A 19,669-nucleotide genomic window follows, 5' to 3' on the forward strand; every position below is an offset into this window, starting at 1 on the left:
GAAGGATATGTGGGCGAGAAAGACAATAGCATGTGTGGAGCCTTAACTTCAGAGTCTTTTGTTTATGACTCACGGTGCTCCTTTAAAGAGCTGATTTATGAGTCGAACTTCACCGGTGCACTTTTTTTCTACTTTCTTTCTTACAAATAAGGATGATGATGTCGGCAATGACTTTGATGTTTGGAAGCGTGCGTCCCATATGGACACTTAACGGATCCTCTTATTCATTCAGGACAAAGTCATTTTATTCTCTGGGCTACAATAGAGGAAGAATGCATGGTTTTGAGTGGAGAAGTAGAGGTGGAGACAGTGTGCTCTGCCAGCGAGTATGTTGCTTTGCAGGAATCGTCTTAACGTTGTCCGTCCTCCTCTAGATGACCGAGGGCCGCATGTGCCAGGTTCAACTCCTCGATGGCAGGAAGCTGGAGCTGCTGGTTCAGGTAGAGGACACTTAGACTGCTGGCCTCCTCAGGCACCCTGCAAGATTATGTTGATGTACTGAAATTGTGTTGGATTTGATGATGTGTGTTGTTGTATTATTGTAAAGAATCTGGCTCCTGCATTGCTTTTGTTTCTTGTCCACTGTTTACCTTTTAGCATTCAGATCCAAACTGAACTCCTGTGTTTTAATCTCTACTTTCCAGCCCAAGCTGTTGTCCCGCGAGCTGTTAGATCTGGTGGCCTCACATTTTAACCTGAAGGAGAAAGAATACTTTGGGTTGTGCTTCATAGATGACACGTAAGTGTATTTCCTAATATTATTGTCCTTTTAAAGACAAAAAAGTGCAATGTCCAAGTGGTTTGTGTGCTTCTTTTAATCAAAAGGGTTGGTTGATTTAGAACAGACGCCTTAAGAGAGGACAAAAAAAAAGAAGAGAGGGACATTACGATAGCAGTATTCCAGCACATGATTTGTTCTTCTACCCCTGACCAGTGGCCAGAGTAACTGGCTCCAGCTGGATCGTAAAGTCCTTGATCATGACTTCTCCAAGACTTCGGGGCCTTTGGAACTCAAGTTCCTGGTGAGGTGAGTGCTCTCACTGCAAAAGCTTGCCAAATGAGGAATACTGCCTTCTTAGAAACACCAGCCTACACTGAGGATTGAAAATGTCAATGTTTTGTGTATTAGACTGAGTTTTGAATAGTAGTATATGGACCTAATATGAAGCAAGCTAGTATCGAGAGCTTCATGGCCTCAAAGGCTGGTCCTGAACAGCAGGTGGCAGTGATGGAACACAGTTTACACAGTCTTGCTGTGTGATTGTTAAACTATATTTGACACAATGAAGTCTGTGAATAACGCAGAGGCATCAGCAAAATATTATATCTCAAGTGAACCTTGCTGACCCGATAAAAACAACTCTCCACAGGTTTTATATTGAGAAGATCACCTTCTTGAAAGACAACACGACAGTGGAGCTGTTCTTCCTGAACGCTAAATCGTTCGTGTTTAATGTAAGTGTTTTTAAACATTTATTTTCTAAAAAACTTTAATGGGATATACATATTTTTATATAGTCATTTTAATCAAATTCGGCATGTCCTTGAGTCCAGATCATTGACCACAGTAGTTTGCCTTATGAGAAGATGTCTAATCCAACTATTGATCTGCCATCATTCTTGATTTACCATTGACTCATAAAACTTCATTCTGCTGGGGGTTGAGAGTCAGATGATCAATATCTTGCAAATTGTTTTTCATGCTATATGTCTATATTACACACAACGTTTAGCCTTTATCTTCACGACTTCATAGCCTAATCTGGCCTCTTTTACCTTTATCTTTATTGTGCATACATAGCGTTTGTAATGCAGTATTTGGTTCATTCATAACATGCTATTTATTGAGGAAATGCATGTCTTTTTAACCTCACAACATTTACATTTTGAAAAACTCTGACTGCATTAGATCTCAAACGGTTATGCTGCATTCAAATGCTGTTGGAAATATTAAAGTTTTATTTAAAGTATATGGTTCACTATCATACAAGCAATATGTTATTGTTTAATGAAGTTGTTTAGCATTGCATTTAAAGTACCCTACACTATAGTCACAGCGTAGCGAATAGTCACAGGTTCAGGTTGTCAAGTATTGGCAGGACCACTGATTCCAAGTGTTTCCTGTAAATACTTTGATAGGTAGGCAGGTAGTTGTTTTCGGGGAATTTAGGATTTTTCCAACCGTCCAAGGAGCACGTGAATGCACCATGTGATCAGCCGTTGCAGTGTAGTTATTTTTTTCGCGGGTGAGAGCAGACTGGTCACCATGGGAGACGGAGACTGTTGAACCTGCTTTCGGACTGTACCACTTTACCGAGGGAGGGGGGCAGGAATCTTCAACTAGCCCTTCGTATGCAACCACTGTGTGTTTTGTCGCATATAGAAAGTGTAATACTATCTCGGCTGCTAGAGTAACTGGAGTAAACACACTCCACGGACAGTTTCACGCACACACACCGTATTGTGTCTCTGCGGCATTGGTTCAGTCGGTAACGGTGGTGGGACCGAGAGGTACGGGACGGGAAGATTTTCTCTCTCCAAGTCAAGTGTTTCGGACACGGACTGCACTTTGTGTGTGCGTGTTGTTTTAAAAAGACCACGTTGATTTTACCTATTTTTTACAACAGGAGACCATCGAAGTGGAGAGTGAAAATGTTTTCAAGTTAGCCGCATTCGCATTGCAGGTAAGAAAGGGTTTTTTTCGCATGCTTCCTAGACTAACGTTAGATATTTTGTGAATGAAGACGCAACATTTGAAAATGTCTCCTGCTTTGGTTGGGACTATTGTTGAATATTATTGCTCTTTTATATTACTATTGGCCTCTTAAATGTACTTGTGCTTCGAGGCAGTGTTAACTTGAGTTATGAGATAAATTAAAACGTATTTAAATGGTCTTATCGTGTTACGTTAACCCCTTGTTGCAGATTGTGCCTGAGGGTAACGTTAGCTAACATTAGCACAACAGTTAATTTAAGACAAAATAAAATAATATAATCCTTTATTAGTCCCGCAGTGGTGACATTTAACGTATAGTATTACAGCAGCATAGTGGATAGTGCAAACAAGAGACATAGTAAAAACAACAACAAAACAAGTATTATAAATAAGTAATAAAACAGTAAAGAAGATATACTAAGTAAAAAAGTTTAAAAAAAGATTAGCTATACAGAGAGAATCATTTTGATTGCACGGTGTATTTATGTTGCACAGTTTTTACTGGGTCATTTTGTAAGTCTTGCATTTTCTCAGAGTGCTTTTTACTAACTGCAGTATTTCTCTCTTTTAAGGAGGCCAAAGGAGAATACACAAGGTAAGAAGTTACCTAGTTATATTAAAACCTCTTTATGAGATAAATGTAGAAAGGTGTTAGTGTTACCCAAAAGGTTTTTGTAACAACGTCATCATGTTATCGTGTCATTTAAAACATGTTTAGAAGGAGCAAATTCAGGGTAAATTATCTGGGAATGAAAAGTAGTGTCAATGAATGCCAGGTACAAGATGCTATGGTAAAGGTAAAGTTACATGTAATAACATTTTAGGATATTTTTTGTTTCATCCATACACCTTTTCGTTCTGTGACAAAGAAGGCAGGGTCTGGTTTGTCAAGTTGTTTGGTCAGTGCGCAGTCCACAGAAGATAAACTGTACAGCGGGTTAATGTTCAACTTGACTCGGTCAGATTTTTATTTTAACGCTGGACTTCCCTGAGATAATAATTCCCTTGATGTGCTCGTGTGACATTGAACTGAACATTGAACTGGCTCCCCTCACGGTCCAAACACTGCCTTTAAAATCAAAACACTTCTTCTCTTGTCACACTGTTGACTATCAACGCAGACGCATCGTGTTGACACTTTCAACAAAGGCAGACATGTTGTGACTGCATGGCCTTCTTGATAAATGTACTCACAAACACAGCATGTGTGCCGGTGGACACTGGTGGGAGAATCTGTGCACTAGTGGAGATAATGTTTTCATTGTGGGCCGTGCTCTCAGAGGCTTGACCTGCTGATAAGGTGCGTTGCTTTTTTTGTTTTTTGAAGGGCATTGGCTGTGATTAGTAAATACTGCTCAGTCTGTGAGCGACTGACTGATTGAGCAGGTTGAAGCAGCACAACCTGTGTTTTTGTCCCAGTGCTCTGCCTCTAAAGGCCTCTCAGTCCATTATGTGCACACAAAGATTTGTGCTCTGTGAGGAATTGCACGTGTATGGTTTGAATGGCCACACCGTGTGCAATGCTGAAAATGCAGTTTGACCCCCTTGTCAAACCATTGCCTTTGTTCTGCTGCAAAAAAAGACAAAATAAATAACTTGGCTTCACCTGCTTGTGCTCTCATTGACCGATATTTACAGGCTAGATGGATCTGATACATGTTAGTCGTTATTGTTTTGTACGGTTTTATGCCTGGGTGTTTTGATTTAATGCTGCTGCACCCTGAAGTGTAGTGTACAGTCTGAAGCTTCAGTTCATGTCGGAGTAGGGATGGGCTGTACTTTGTACTGACTCTGAAAGCACAATGAAAGACAACCTGCCAACAACTCTGGAAGAATCAGCATGGAGGGGAGTGTGTCCCAATCAAGTCTTTTTCTTTATTTGCACAAATACTACTTTCCCCCTGCGCATTCTGATTATAGTTTCCAGATACTAGGTTTTAGGACACACAAGGCTCACACAAGGCTCACAATGAAGTTGCTTTCCTCACACTGCTCTTACTTGAATGTACCGGCTTCAAACTCCCCCCCCCCCGCGCTGTGTCCCGTGGCAGTATTTCTCATTCCTGTCTGCAGTGTCCTTTTAACTACTTCTTACTTCTTTGAGAGAACAGGCCCAGTAAATCCCCTCATAAAGCATATCATATAAATGTGTCTCCTCTCCACTGTATCAGCAAAGGGCCCTGGAGCAGTGAGATTAGCTGTGGAGGAGTTAGGGAGACCTCCTCCTCCTACAGTCAGCCGCCTTAAGAGGGATGAGCCACGGCCCACTGTCCAATGGCAGACAACTTGGCGTCAGGAGGACTCACTGTTATTGTTGTGGTGTGGGCCAACCCCCCTGCTGTGCATTGAATACATGCGCCATCAGGTTTCACATTGTACTTGTATCAGAATTCCCCTCCCTCAGTCAGTATTGCATTGTGTCTTTACAGTACTGACTCACACCACCTGCAGGTTTAATCCACAGCTGATTGCCACAAGTTACAAGCTGAGAGTTAATGAAAGAGATTGTGGAAAACGTAGGAAATCGCTGAATTGCTTGTTGTCTTTAATTATGCCTCAGAGTAACCGAGCGCGGGATTTGTTTTTATTCTCGTGATTGTAATCAACTTACAAAAGTGAGCTAGAGACATTGTCTTTGCCGCTATGGATACACTTTTGTAGTTTTAAATCAGCTGTGATTAACACAATGTCAGTTGTGTTCAAATGTTCCCCACACCGGCCGACACTACACCCGGACAGTTTTAGTCCTCGGTTCTATTTGCAGGTGTAGCCTGTAGTTAGTGGTTCATTCACAGCAACAGGCTCTCTCATTGTGCTCCCTCCACAGTCACCACGTCTCAGCCCCGCGGAATATAGCTGACACATGAGTATTATCTCTCCCCACGCTGGGTAGGCTGCGCCTGGGCCGGGTGTAGGAGTTGCCTCGGCGCTGCAGGCTTCAGGGGAGATAACCGACGTAGTAATGAGTTCCAGATTGCTGACGCGGCAGCGCGGCTTGTGGAGTAGATCACCCAGACAACGGCAGGCCCCAGCCTTCGCCATAAAACATACGCCATCAAACACGCGGCAAAAAATGCCGCGGCAGCAGAAGTCAGTCAACCCTAGGAGAGGTAGCTACAGGGAACAGTGATTCAAGTGCCTCTGCCCTTACAGCGGATCACGCTTGTTTTTGTTTAGTAAGCTGCTTCACATAACTGGAGCATTATGGGTCTGTCCTACCATGTCGGCGGCTGTTAAATTCCATTCATCTTTAAAGAGCAGGACTTAAATTGATGTCCGATACGTGTTGGGGGTTGCTGGTAGAATACCTGAGAGTTTATATCATGTATAGTCTGACCTACACATCTGCGTTCCGTCTCAGAGGCCACCGCCTGTTTTGTAACCGCGATTGGGGCTCGTACAATGCTTTTCAACACAGGGAGAGGCCGCCAAGTGCTTGTTGAATGGCTTTTGTTCAGGTCTCCAGTGGACTAGCCCGCCAAGCCAGAGCCCCTTTTTTTTTGTCCAGCAGAGAACTGTAGATCCAGTACTCCCTCCTACACGATCTTCGAGTGACCCATCGTGCACTATCGAAGAGCTTGACGGTGACAAACAACACCGTTTGTCTGAACACACAGGATGGCCAGTTACTCTGTTTACTACTTGGAGTTTGTGGGTGACACCGACCGGACCCGTTGCATCCGTCATGGTGTGAATCAATACAAAGTAGTTTACTGCTACAATAGCTGTGTGGAGTGCATCGCTGCTGAGAACCTGCATGAAATGGCTTTGATATATATTTTTTTAAAGATATCTTGCCAGGCCCTCTTTTTTTTAAAGGCTCCCTATGATTTAATAGCCCTGCATGTGCTGTTATAAGTCAAGTCTGGCAAGACATGAGTGAAGCTCGTGTTTAGTCTTGGCAAGTAGTCCTACTATTTATAGACAAGAAAGATGAAAACAATGTCCTGACACAGCACCTTTTTTTGAAGGTTTTCTTTCAAACATGAATTATCGCTGGTGTGCCTTAAGATAGAAGCTCAAACCACATTTCTAGGCTTTGAGTTGGGGTTCTTGTGTAAACAGCTACCTTTACTTTCCTTATGGTCCACATGCTGGTCTGAAGCACTCCGCTCAGCTCATAACAGGGTAATATAGATGTCTAAATGTAGAGCTTATCGTTGGATAGGGGAGTCAGTAATTACACCATGATAACCTGTCTCTCATCAATCAATGTATTTTAGGTGTTTTAGTCTCACCCAGCTGAAGCATAGATGCTTTTCTTTTCTTTTCTTTTCTTTGTGAATGAATACATTTGCTGTTTCTTAACGTGTGTGTGTATATGATTATTTCTTTTGTTGTCAGTGCTGAGACTGCCAGATCGGACCTGAAGCAGCTCCCAGTTCTGCCCACTAGGGTATTAAGGGAGCACCCGTCTCTCAATTACTGGTAAGTTTCGCCCTTTTCTCCACAAGATACGCTTACAATTCAGACGTCAAATAGCCTCAGTGGTCAGCACCACTTATTTCCCCAGAACAGCAGCAGCTTTGAGTGGAACAGTGTCAACAGAGCGGTCCGGTAATCGGCAGATGGTTTTGCCTCTGATGGGGTGACTAATTAATGCCCTGGGTTGTGTTAATTACGTTTGCCCATTAGCCCTCGCGAGCGCACAGAGAGGTGCTGACAGCCACCGGCTATCTAACGGATTGCTCTCTGTCTCTTCAATCCACACTCACTGCTGTTTTGTTTTTTCCTCTCCTCTGCTTGTCCCCGCTTCATCTGGCTAAACGCTCATCCGAGGCTGCTACATTCATTTTAATATCCAAATGAAAATCATAGTCTTTTAGTGCACATGAACACGTCTCTCTCTCTCTCTCTCTCTCTCTCTCTCTCTCTCTCTCTCTCTCTCTCTCTCTCTCTCTGTCGCTCTCTCTCTCTCTCTCTCTTCCTGTCTGTTAAGCCGCGGTTGGTTTGCAGCCTCGCTATGCTATTAAAAGGGATGATTACAGTGTCGGGTAAATGGGATGCATTTGCAGGAGAGGTAGATGAGAGCCATCAGGGGGCCAGTAGGCCAGACGGCATTTTCTGCATGAGCAGACAGAATGTGTGTCAAAGAAAGAGCCCTCTGACAAAACCCCTCTGTGGCTGGAATGTGCAACGGATTCTTCATTAAATTATTTATCTATCCCTTTTTGCAGCGAGGACAAAGTGATTGAACGTTACAAGAAACTGAAGGGACTGACCAGAGGACAAGCCATTGTGCAGTAAGTTTACGTGTATGTTTTTTTTATGATGAACCTGTGTACTCCAGGCCTTCCTGTTTAATCTCATGCGTCTGCACCGTGGTGCCTGTTGTTGTAAGAGGTGGCTGTCACCGCGCCAGAATGTGTCATTAATTAGAGGAGGTGCTCTTGGACTCGGCACCCAGCCAGCCTCGGGAGGGACGTCGGTGCTCCGCTGTGCTTTTTCGTGGTACTGTAACTCAGCGCAGCCCTGGGTCATTTACGCCGGGATGATTTGTGCCCTTGACCTGATCAATGGACTCTCCCTCCCTTTGTCACTGACCTGAAACAAATCAATCAGCTTGCCACTGCAAATGACTGCGGCTTAAATCCCACTCAGTCTGTTGTTAAACAGCTACCGGTTGACAGTGATGGAGTGTAAATGTTAAGTGTTAACCTGTTCCCTTCTTCTCTCAAGGTATCTGGCCCTGGTGGAGTCCCTGCCGACATACGGAGTCCATTATTACCCAGTGAAGGTAAGAGCGGCGCCCCGAGTCACGAAGTAGCTTAACCTCTGAGCAAGCTTCTGTCAACGTGCCGTCTTCATTTCTTTCTGCTTAAAATCAAACTCAGCAATCTGACCTTTATTCACCTAAATGTTTAGCGTAGCGCTTTGATGTGCTGCAGCTGAAGCAGTAGCACATGTTACTGTTGTAACGTACAGGACTATGCTATACCTGCTTGGGTGGGATAGAAAAATACAAACTGCCTCTGCACCTTGAATATTAAAAAAAAAAATACATCCAGTAAACCAGCGTAGCACATTTAGTTAACATGTTTTAGGTGATTCCTCCAACCTTCCTTCCTTTTACTTGCTTCCTCTGACTTTCCCAACCAAGCCTTATTAAATCAAGGTGTCTGAGGAGATCAAACAGTGGTGTTAAAGTGACTCTGGCAGGCTTGCAGAGATTTGAAGGCCTTCAGTGTATTTGATCTCTTCTTTTGTTGCTATTGCTGTGAACCTAATAGGATAATTGCTTTTGTAGCAGGCCTTTCACAAACTCCCACCAATAAAGCTACCTCTAATGAGTGGTGGTGTGATTTGTGCGTGTGCTTTCATGCAGGACAAGCAAGGACTACCGTGGTGGCTGGGGGTCAGCTACAAAGGCATCGGCCAGTACGATTTGCAGGATAAACTGAAGCCGAGAAAGGTAGGCTGACCTCTTTTTACAGCGGCTCTGTTAACGCTAAATTCCCCCACTTGAAACATATTTAGTTGTTTATTTTTGTGGAGTATGTTTTGTAAAGCCCTCTGGGACTAACTTGAGGTTTGGACTCGAAACGCAACATGGTTTTCTTACAGTGAGATTTAATACTCACATAATAAAAACTTTAAAGTTATTGGCTTTTAACTTCCTTGTGGAAGTGTTTCGGATTGAGCACTGTTTGTGAATATCCTTGCTCAGTGAAAGCCCAGCGTTCATCACCATGCCTCTTGTTGGCTGGTTAATGATCCATCACACTGTAAATAGGTGTAAGGAAGACCCTGGTTCCCATGTCAGTCAGGAGAAGGAGGAGGACAGATGGGACAATATGTTGGGAGTATCAGTGTGTGCAGCGTGCAGTCAAGGCTGTAGGTATAACAGCAAATACAGTACATTGCTGTCAACAGTGGAGGGAATTGTTATCGGGTTATAAAACAGCTCAACAAAGTTTAAAGTGCAAAAATACTTTAAAATACATTCATATCACATTGAAGGAAAATAATTCAGACACTTAGCTTTATGTTTATTAAGCTACTCTTCTAGTCTGTAGAAGGCCCATCATGTGCCTTTCATGTTGCATCTGTGTGAAGTACTTCCAGTCCCATGTACTCCTACTTTTTTAAGTTTGTACTTTGTACTTAACCTCGGTGTTTGTTATGTGATGGTGTTTCTCCCCAGCCTCCTTCATTAGCCTCGCCGTAGCTGCTGTTACATTGGTAGGAACCTGTTGACTTAGCAGGGTGTGCTGTTTCTCCGAGGCATTAATGGGCACAGCCCCACCATGTCTGTCCCCGACCCTCCTGTGGAAGCTGTAATTATGCTTCTCTGTGGGGAGCAGCAGACCTTCTGGGACTCTGGGGGGGGGGGGGGGGGGGGGGGGGGGTTGGAGCTGTGCCAGTCGGGTGGGTGGGAGTTTAAAGGTTGGGGACAGCTAGTTGGATGAGTTTTTAGTTTTTTACTTACTGACAATTGGAAATGTATGGCTACTTTCCGTTTGCCTCTCAGGGGGTCCTCTGTATCTGGTGGACATTGATCGTGCTCCCTGCCTCAGTTCACAGCCCCTGTATTCACCCCAGCCCTTCTCAGCATGCTGCCTTCATTATGGTAATCTATGTGTCTGTGTGTCTTGGAGGGAACACAATTGATCAAACAATACAAAACAGTTATCTGTGTAGGGGGGCTGGGGTTTAGAGGTAGTACTGGTGGGAGGACGGCAGTTGTGTCGATTCTTTATTTATTTATTTTTTATATTTTTTTATTTAGTGAAAGTCATTGAAAGCGGCTACACTAGCTTAACCTCACATTATCTCCCCCCTGCATGCATGCCAGTTTCATCACTCTATATTGAATAGCCCGGCCCTCAAAAGCCCACTCGGCCTGCTGTGTTTTAGGAGTAGTGGCACATTTAGTAGCGTGAATACTGTCGTTTCCATCACGCGTTAGATGCAGTGTATGTAAGTGAGCACTTTCTATATGGACAAAATGCATTGGTGAAGTATTCCAAAGATCTGCAGGGGATAAAGAATGAATAGAAGATGCCGAGAGGAGAAGCAACATGTTGTGTAGGAAGAGGATAAGTTCAGGAACACAAACGGAGGAACTCAACAGGGCTTGGACTAGAAAAGAGTGTTTCCGGGACTGAAGCAGATGGCCAGTCCAGACTTAATTCTCCCTGAATCAAACCAGGACACTCGTCTGTCCCTCTCCCTCTCTCTCTGTGTCTCTCTCCCAGTGGGTGTTGGGACACTCTCTGAGACCACATGCTGGTCCGCACATATGATGAGCCAGCTGAACCAAAATACAGTTTATTATCGGGTGACAGTGTCAGCCTGAAAGAACTGTTAAGTGTCTTAGTTGCGAGCAAAGAAGTTTAAATGAAAACTGAACAGATCCTCTTCTCTGGCATGTTTTATTCTGATTAAACTCGCCTTCCGGCGTTGTCTTCTTATCACGTTTTCACAACTAGCAATGCGTCATGTTGTGGAATAGTACGCTGTGGCCAGGCCGAGCGTGACGTGTTATGCGAAGGGTGTGGCAGATGTTTTCTCTGTGAAGGCGTAAGTCGGAGCCTTTTGACACGTTTTCATCCATGTTAGAGTCTGCGGCATCGTGGCCCCCGGGGGTTCCTCGGGTTGTGGGTGTGTGAGCTGGATGTGAACAGCCTGATCCCATCTGAAACCACAGGCATTTCTGGTTCACTTCCACCCGCCTGTAATGAAATGTTCACAAAAACAAGGGAGATGAAATACGAAAATACTAAAGATAGAAGATAGAGAAAATCCTGTGCATTCACTCAAATCTTGAGCGCACTATTAAGCGGCCGTGTTTGCTGCTTTAAGGAAATGGCTACTTTTGTGTTCTCTCCCTATGAGTTGAATTGATGAGTCACTGCGTCTGCTTCACATCGATGCAGAGTAAGTCAACTTGCTTGCGTGCACAATGATTCCACTTGAAGGGTTGATGACCACAGTGAATCACTGAGTAGGGAAACAATGTAGAGACTTGATTTTTGAGAAAAATAATACATCTATAAACTACAGTAACACCTGGAGTCGTATGTTAAATGAGGTCAAGTGTAAGCCGTATAAGTATGAGACCAGGAACTAAAAAAGTAGGGAGTTCAAGCTGCAAGTTGCTCTTCAAGAGGACTTGCAGTCTCGTGATTTTAGGAGACTGAGGCGTGTCACATCCTTGAAATATTTTGGCCGTGGCTTCATGAGCACTCGCAGGAGAGTCCTGTAGCAGTTTCATGTCGGTGCTGGCACACAGGTGTGGAGTTTCTCTAATAGGAGGAATGATCCTGTGAAAGTGTGTTTAATGTCCGCATAGACCTTTGTTCCACATCTGTTGTTACAATGTAAATGCTGTTGGTGGTTGTGACTAGAGGGTGTGAACTGGCCTGAGCTTTGGGTGGTTCCCATTGTTAAGTTAGTACCATGCTCTGCATTTCACCGGTAGCCTGACTGTGTGATGCCCGCAATTATAAAGACAATGTTGGTTATGCTTTGACAATAAATCCAACGTTCTCATTCATTGTTATCGTGGATATCGAGACAGATTAAACATGTAGCTTGAGACTATCGGGGGTCATGCTTGTTGGCGTAGTGCACAGTGTTTTCTTTTTGCCTGGTTAGCTGAAAGGCTGCTCCCTTTACCACATGAAAGCAAAAAGAGCCGCCCCCTCCGCTATTAATGATTAGACCATAGTAACAGATTCCTAACATGTTTGCCCCGGTGGGGGAGCCGGTTATAGTAGGTTCAGCCTCACAGCAGTGCTTTGTGTGGAATTTACAATACGAAAAGCAGAGAGAACTTCCCAGATGGAAGTGGAGTATTTAAAGGGATCGATGACTTATCTGCGAGTGACGGGAAGTGGAGCAGAACCTAGCCCTGCAAAATGTTTTGTGTACAACCTGCTCATCTTGTCTGACTGAAAAAGAGGTGAGCGGTGTGTGTGTGAGAGAGAGAGCGAGAGAGAGAGAGAGAGAGAGAGAGAGCAGCCTGAGGTATCTGTGATGCATCTGTGATGTCAGAGGAGGCGGGGGTGGTGAAGGGGGCGTGGTCAGCTCAGCTGAAACTCTTGCAACACCTATCTGGCTCCCTGAGAGCAGACAAGAGAGCGTATTGTTCGAGGAAGCTCGAGCTCTGTGGGAAGCTCAAAGCCAAGAGATTCAATACAAACCCAAGAGAACTCAACAGGGATTTGATCAGCACAGAAATACCCTTCTACGGTAAGCCTCCTCACTGAGTCCAACTATTACCTGTCCGGCTGTTTCAAATAGAGGGTTTAATGTTGTATTTGCTCCTGAATGCTCTCTGTAGTGTGGTGTTGTACCGGCTCTATGGGCTCTAGAGACAGGCGCTCTGTCACTGTGTGAGCTGCACTGTTGTAAATGTGTAATGTGTTATAGTTAGTTTGCTCGGTATAAATTAAGCACCGTTTGTCTCGGTGGAAGTGGAGATGAGTTCACTTATTGTGATTGCTTACCCTCGGCACGGTTTGTCTCCTGGTTTGAGATGTGTAACCATGTTCTTATAGGACAGTATCAGGTAAAACAATGGTTTTACATTTTCTAAGTCAAGCAAAGACTTTTTTTCTATTTTATCAAAGCGAAGGGAAAAGTTGCTCACAGACAAAATGCTCCAGATCTGTTGAGTGAGCCCAGTATCAGTGGAGCAGATGTTTCATTCTGACACAGAGGAGTCCCGCCTCTGTCTCCCTCCACACAGCATGATGCAATGAGGACCTGGCCTGCCGCCTGGCACGATTTTACTCCATGCAGTCGCAGCAGCAGCAGCACAAAGATTGCACCTGTGTTAGCCCCCCAAAACCTACACTTGACCGGCTGCTGGCCCGCCGAGCCCCATTCACAGCCTCAGCTGTTCAGTTGTTTTCTGCTGATGTTGCTAAAGTTAACTAAGAATAAGTGGCGCTTAAAGGAAAGCTTTTCTGAGTAAATTGATGCTGTCCTGTGTGTGTCATGTGTTTTATGGAGTGCAAACGGACATTTTAATTGATAGCTCCGAGTTGGCTTGTGCAGTCACTGATGTGTCATGCCTCTCTACCCCCCCCCCCCTCTCTCTCTCTGCCAAACTGTCTCGGTCTCTCCACAGCTGTACCAGTGGAAGCAGTTAGAGAATTTGTATTTCCGAGAGAAGAAATTCGCTGTTGAAGTGAACGACCCACACAGGTCAGAGAAGGCAACCCGCTTAATCTATCTGAACTGATCTTAATAGGTCCCTTTTGCTGTTTTAAAGTGTTCCCATTGTAGCTGCTGCTTGCTTCAGATGTCCTTATCCTACACCTTACAGCGTGAAGGGCATCTGCAGCCAGTGGCCCACTTAGGACACCATGTTAATAGCTGTAGCTTTATGTTAAATGAGTGTTTTCTTGCTGTATAAAGTCCACTTCATTACTGTAATGTTGCTATAAGACCTCTGCCCCTCACCCAAGCTTTAATGTGACACTTTAAGCCTCCAAAGCTGTCATTAAATCCCACTGTCTGTTTCAAATGTCTTGATGTCACCGCTCGTTGCTCTTCACTCCGTTATTACACAAACACCCACAAATTGAATTGGCCAAAAGATTCTTCCTTTCTAAATCTTTGATTTGCACATCTTTTTTTGGTTAATCTTAATGAAAGCCTTTTGTTAATCTACCTTCAACTGTTTCGTGTTGGTATGCAGCTGTTGCACAGACTTGCCTCTTGGATGAGCACGAGCGCTGAATGTTTGCCTTGTTATCCTCTGCAGAAGAACAGTGACCAAGAGAACTTTCGGACAGACTGCTCTGGTTATTCACACGTGGTATGCCAGCCACGCTCTGATTAAAACCATCTGGGTGATGGCCATCAGTCAGCACCAGTTCTACCTGGACAGGAAGACAAGCAAAGTGAGTGTCTGTTCACTTTACTTCGTTCACACCTCTTGCCAACTCAAATATTGTTAAAAACAGCCTCATACTCTCTAATGCCCGTTTAACCAACAACAATTGGCCTTTAGACGGATCAAATCTCCCGTCTCTCTCTTCCAGTTTGAATATGGACAGAAGTTCAGTTTAAAAGGTTATTGCGCAAGTGTCCCAGCGTGGTGTAATGGTGACTGTTCATTATGTGATGCTCTGCCTGATCTGTGTCCCATGCCCGTGACATGTGTAAATGAAGGGATATGACAGGTTTGATGTAAATAGTTCCTCCGAGCCTTGTGTTGAGAAATCGTCGTTTCTATTGAAGCTGAGCTAACAGGCGGTTGGGTAGCTTCAATTAAAAATGCACAAGAGCTTGTAATTGAGTAAAATATTTGATTCACTCTGCAGATATAGCAGGCAGAATGATTGTAGATTGTAGATTTTTGCCTTGCCTGTGGCTTAAGAAGAACCATATCCAACCCAAAGTGAACTACAATTTGCCATATGAAGTTATTAGTGAAGGGATACATGTATATTAACGACCGCACCATTGAGAATAATTAGGAAAAGGCCCAATGTGTTCACAGCCTAGGTCCTTGTTCCAGTGCCCGAATATGCTGAAGAGACACTCGTGTTTGTGTTCATGATGCATATTTGCTGAGCATCGGGGTTTATCACACAGTATAAGTGTTGTGTGACTTTGTGGAGATGGATGAGCGTGTGGCTGCAGTCAAATGAGGTTATTCAGCCGCTGTCTCCTCCTCAAAGGCAGATGGTGTGTCAGTGCTCATCCAGGAATAGAGCCGGCACTGATTGATGAGAGAGCAGCGCACTCGGGGTACCGAGCATGCAAATGGAGCCGCTGCTATCATTAAAATGAAGTACTTACAATCCCTCCTTCACTGCTCCTTTCCCTTCCTCCCCCTCTTACAGTCAAACATGTCCAAAACCAGGAGTTCAGGAGACATCGCCATGGACCTCACAGAGATCTGCGCCCCGCGGATCATCACTAAACTGTCCAGCATCGGGAGCAGGGACCAGCTTATCATGGCCAGCAACGGCAGTCTCATCTCAGCCGGTAAGCGGAGAGTTAATCGGCGAATGGCTTCTGCTCCACATCATAAACGATGAGTGATGATTGATTGCTGTAATATGCAGTTATTCAGATGTGTGTGCGTGTTCCAGGTTCCGTCGACTCTGAAGTCAGCGAGGAGCAGAAGAAAGAGAAGGTTGCCGAGTTGAAAAAGAAAGAAAAACACCTTCAAGACACGCTGACGCAGAAAATTGAAGAACTGAAGAAGATCTGCATGAGAGAAGCGGTGAGTCATCTCTCTCGTTCTGTTACTTTCCAACGCTGTTTGTAAAGGTCCACACTCCCAGCTGACTTGGTTGTGGTTGTCATCTGCAGGAGCTGACGGGCAGATTGCCTGACGAGTACCCGTTGGCCACAGGCGAGAAGGCACCTCACGTACGACGGCGTGTCGGGACAGCCTTCAAGCTGGATGACCTTTTCCCCTATGATGAGGTCAGTACAGCTGTTGGTGTGTTGTGATATGTCTCTGTTGTGTAATTATGAATGTTACACAGATCTGTGTGTTTGTTTACCTGGAGACATGGAGATCATTTGACTTTTTGAAACGAGGCTTAAGAGTTTAACGTGTGGCTTACATTGCAAAATGCTCTGCGTGAAGCATTTGTTGTCAATTGGGAAAATGAACTTGAATCAGAATATAAATGTAAAAACGAATCTGTCAGCACACTGAAAATGAAGTGTTTTGAAGTCTGTTTCTCTGCTCTTTATTGTCGGGAAATTCCCTGCTCACTGCGTGTTGCGTGTTCCCCTGCAGGACCCACATCTGAGGAATCTGGAGAGCAGGTTCGCCTTGCAGCAGAAGATCGTGGAAGCGGCCATCAAGTTGTCCAACGAGGGCGACCTCGGCAAGACGGTGAAGAAAAAGAGGAGAAACAACTGTCTGGATGCAATGAGGAAGCTGGAGGAGATCGAGAAGGAGATCAACGCCTACAGGATCAAGAAAGGAAGGAAGCCCACCCAGAGAGCCTCGCTGATCTTAGCAGGTAGACGTCATCAACAGCAGCAGTGAAAACTCTAGAACGGCTGCGCTTTGTTTGCAAAATATAGCTTGAAATTCATTTTTAAGAGCTGAGCATTATTGATGAGTGGTAGTTGAGTTTAAAAGTCTGTCACTTTCTATGAAAGTGGAATATCGGAGGTGTCTCTGAGGGCCGTTTTCTCTCTCTTCTGTTACCAGATGATGTCAACCTTTCAGAACTCAGCTCTCTGTCTGACAGCCTCACTCTGGATGATGGTATGTTCCCAGGCATAGCCATGCTCAGTGTGTCATGTGTTCACTCCCCCTATTTGCTGCATTTTAGATCCATTTTAACCAATCGCAATCGCTTTCATCTCCCAGAGGACGAGCTCAGTTCCCAGAGGCTGCGGTCCAGATCGGTTCAGTATTCCCCCAGACTGCACCATGCTGAAACTCTGGACATCCACTACAACGACAGACGGGGCTCTGGCAATGACCAGCATGCAGACAGCAGGTATACAGCCAGCACTGACACCCATGAAATGTATATGAATTTTCCGTGTCTGGCAGTTGTTTTAGTAGACGCACTAAGCATGGAGCTAGTGCAGACCTGTAGAGTCGATCCAGAGCTGCATTCCTGCCAGTCTCCTCCTCCTCCCTCCTTTTCCTGCCTCTCCAACAATCTCCCTCTTATCAGCCCAACGCACCAACTTTAAAAATAGATGGAAAAGAACATGTCGCTGCCTGTGAAGGAGCAGACAACAATTCCAAGACGAGGGCAGAGGAGAAAGGGGGAAACAGGAAAGTGGCCCTGGAAACGTAGTTTAAATGGCAGCTACTTCAGGGCTGTTTACAAAATGATGTGGGTGATTTAATCTCATTATAAACCGCCATAATGCTTGCTGTTGCGTGAAAAGAAAGACCAAAGGACTTTGTAATGGCAGTCATTCAAGTGTGAGAGTTCTGCTTCTTTTTTAAGAGCAAATGAAGAGACGGTAGATGTGTTTTATCTCAATAAGAAGCTCTTCTGACCTAAAGAGAAAACATTGTTCTTATCTGTGTTCCAGATTACATTACGGCCAAGTCCAGGAATCACTCCACTACAGTCACCGCGAGGCCTTATCAAGCCACTGCAGTCCGTTTAAACCGGCTTCCAGACAGCCACGTGATGCCCGCAGCATGCCCCCCACCCCCCTCCTCACCCGCAACGCCTACAGCAGCAACCAGCTCAGGTAGGGCCCTGATTCATCACTTTATTTGTTGTCTCTCAAATGTCTGCCTCATCCACAGCTCATGGAGCCAGTTACACGCCAGTCTTGGTTGTGCACGTGTATCTACGAGAAACCGCAATCCATCTGCTAACAGCTAAATTAATGAAGACAACATCTAGATACAACATACAGCTTTTAATTATTGCTTTTAAATCACAGATCAGAGGATGCCCCACAACATTTCCGCCAGCGCAGCGGCAGTCTGGAGTCCCAGTCTCAGCTCACGACGGAGACCGAAGCTCCCGCGCCGACGTTCACCTTCTCCCCGGCCCGACGCAGCAACAGCACGGAGGTCCTCGATGACGGCTCCTCCTACACGAGCCAGTCCAGCGCCGAGTACAGCGTCCCCGGTAACCACGCGCACCGGCGCAGAGCTCGCGGCCGCCACAGGAAAGACCAGTACGCCAACTCGGGCAGCATGCCCAACCTGGCTCAGCCGGACACCCGCTGCTACGCCTACCAGCAGCGGGCCAGACCCACCACCACAGCCTACTACGTGACGGGCTATCCCAGCTACCCGGAACCGGAGCCTTACTCCAACGGAGTCTACATGTACGAAAACGAGATGGAAGGACACTATAACGTCAATCCCTCGCACCACCACGCCCCGACGGCTTACCACGGCCACGACATGCACTACCGCGCCGACGAGATGGACGCCATGGCCCAGAACCCGTACGCCACGCTGAGGCCGCCCAGGAACCGGCAGGCGCCCCGCGGCAACGAGCAGGTCGGCAACAACGTCCAGAAGGCTATGGTGGCCGAGCACTTGAGGGGCTGGTACCAACGCAACGCAACGCACAAACAGGCGGCATACAACTACGACTACGACAGAGGCTCTCAGCAGAGCCTGGGCTATCAGACCATGCCTGCACCGCACAACAGCCACAACGGCAGGAACATGTCCTACTCCACAAGTGAGATCACTGCACCCTGTATTACACACTTCAGTGCGTTGTGTTGTCATGTAGGTGGCTCAGTTGCTGACCTTTTTTTTTTTTCCTTCTCCAGTGTCCTCGGTGTCCTGTAGCGCAAACTGGCGAGGCCGCGTGAGTGTCGGCGGTGGTATGTCGGAATACGGCATGCCCGTGCACGCGCCGCAGTCCTACTCCTACAACACAGCCCCCTACAGCCACTCCGCCCACAACAGGTGAGAAAACACAAACAACTCATCTCCTTATCCAATAAGCCACTCCCTGATCCCTCTTATCTTAACCTAAGCACTACTGTTTAATTACCTAGAATGGATGGCTACAGAAAATATAAGCTGCTATTTGGTTTTGTTATCCCCCTTTTCCGCGCAACAACACTGTGGACTGATGTATAGCCGTTGTTACCTTTTCTTCAACCGTAAGTTAGGAAATGAGAAAACATGAGTGCTTAACTGGCTCAGCGGTACGATTATAGGATCTGTGCCGCCTGCGGTCAGTTCTTCCTCCGAGCTTACGACTGGTCCTGCTCTCCTCCTTAACTGTCCACTGGCCCCTGCTTTCTTGTAGATATGGCACCTCTGGGACTTTTAAGGGCCCCTGGCACAGCCCCGATGGCCGGAGGCGCTGTGCCGTTTTCCCTGCTAGTTCTTCCCCCCCAGCTTCCTCCTCCACCTCTTCCCTGCCCCCCTCCTCCTCCTCTCCCCCCTTATCCTCCACCTACTCCCCCGGCTGTCGGGTCAGGCAGGTGGCCTCCAGCCCTGCGCAGCCTCAAGCCTCCAGAGGGCACAGGCTCAATAAGGTGTCCTTTGCTAAAGGTAGTTCATAG

General features: G+C 45.8%; 1 protein-coding gene across 1 annotated transcript; it reads left to right on the forward strand.

Annotated features, from left to right (window-relative positions):
* Nucleotides 1-374: 374 nt before the first annotated feature.
* Nucleotides 375-19,669, forward strand: frmd4ba (FERM domain containing 4Ba; the record flags this gene model as incomplete). The annotated part of the gene is made up of 22 exons (XM_079265599.1): nt 375-440; nt 645-739; nt 935-1,027; nt 1,371-1,455; nt 2,628-2,684; nt 3,289-3,311; nt 7,061-7,144; nt 7,894-7,959; nt 8,396-8,453; nt 9,042-9,128; nt 13,797-13,873; nt 14,436-14,574; nt 15,523-15,667; nt 15,775-15,908; nt 15,998-16,114; nt 16,437-16,665; nt 16,860-16,916; nt 17,022-17,154; nt 17,708-17,872; nt 18,071-18,828; nt 18,923-19,061; nt 19,411-19,669. 22 exons carry the CDS (start codon nt 375-377, stop codon nt 19,667-19,669), a joined length of 3,066 nt encoding a protein of 1,021 aa, XP_079121725.1.

This window comes from Melanostigma gelatinosum (genome assembly GCF_949748355.1).
Source record: "Melanostigma gelatinosum genome assembly, chromosome: 3".
NCBI lineage: Eukaryota > Metazoa > Chordata > Actinopteri > Perciformes > Zoarcidae > Melanostigma > Melanostigma gelatinosum.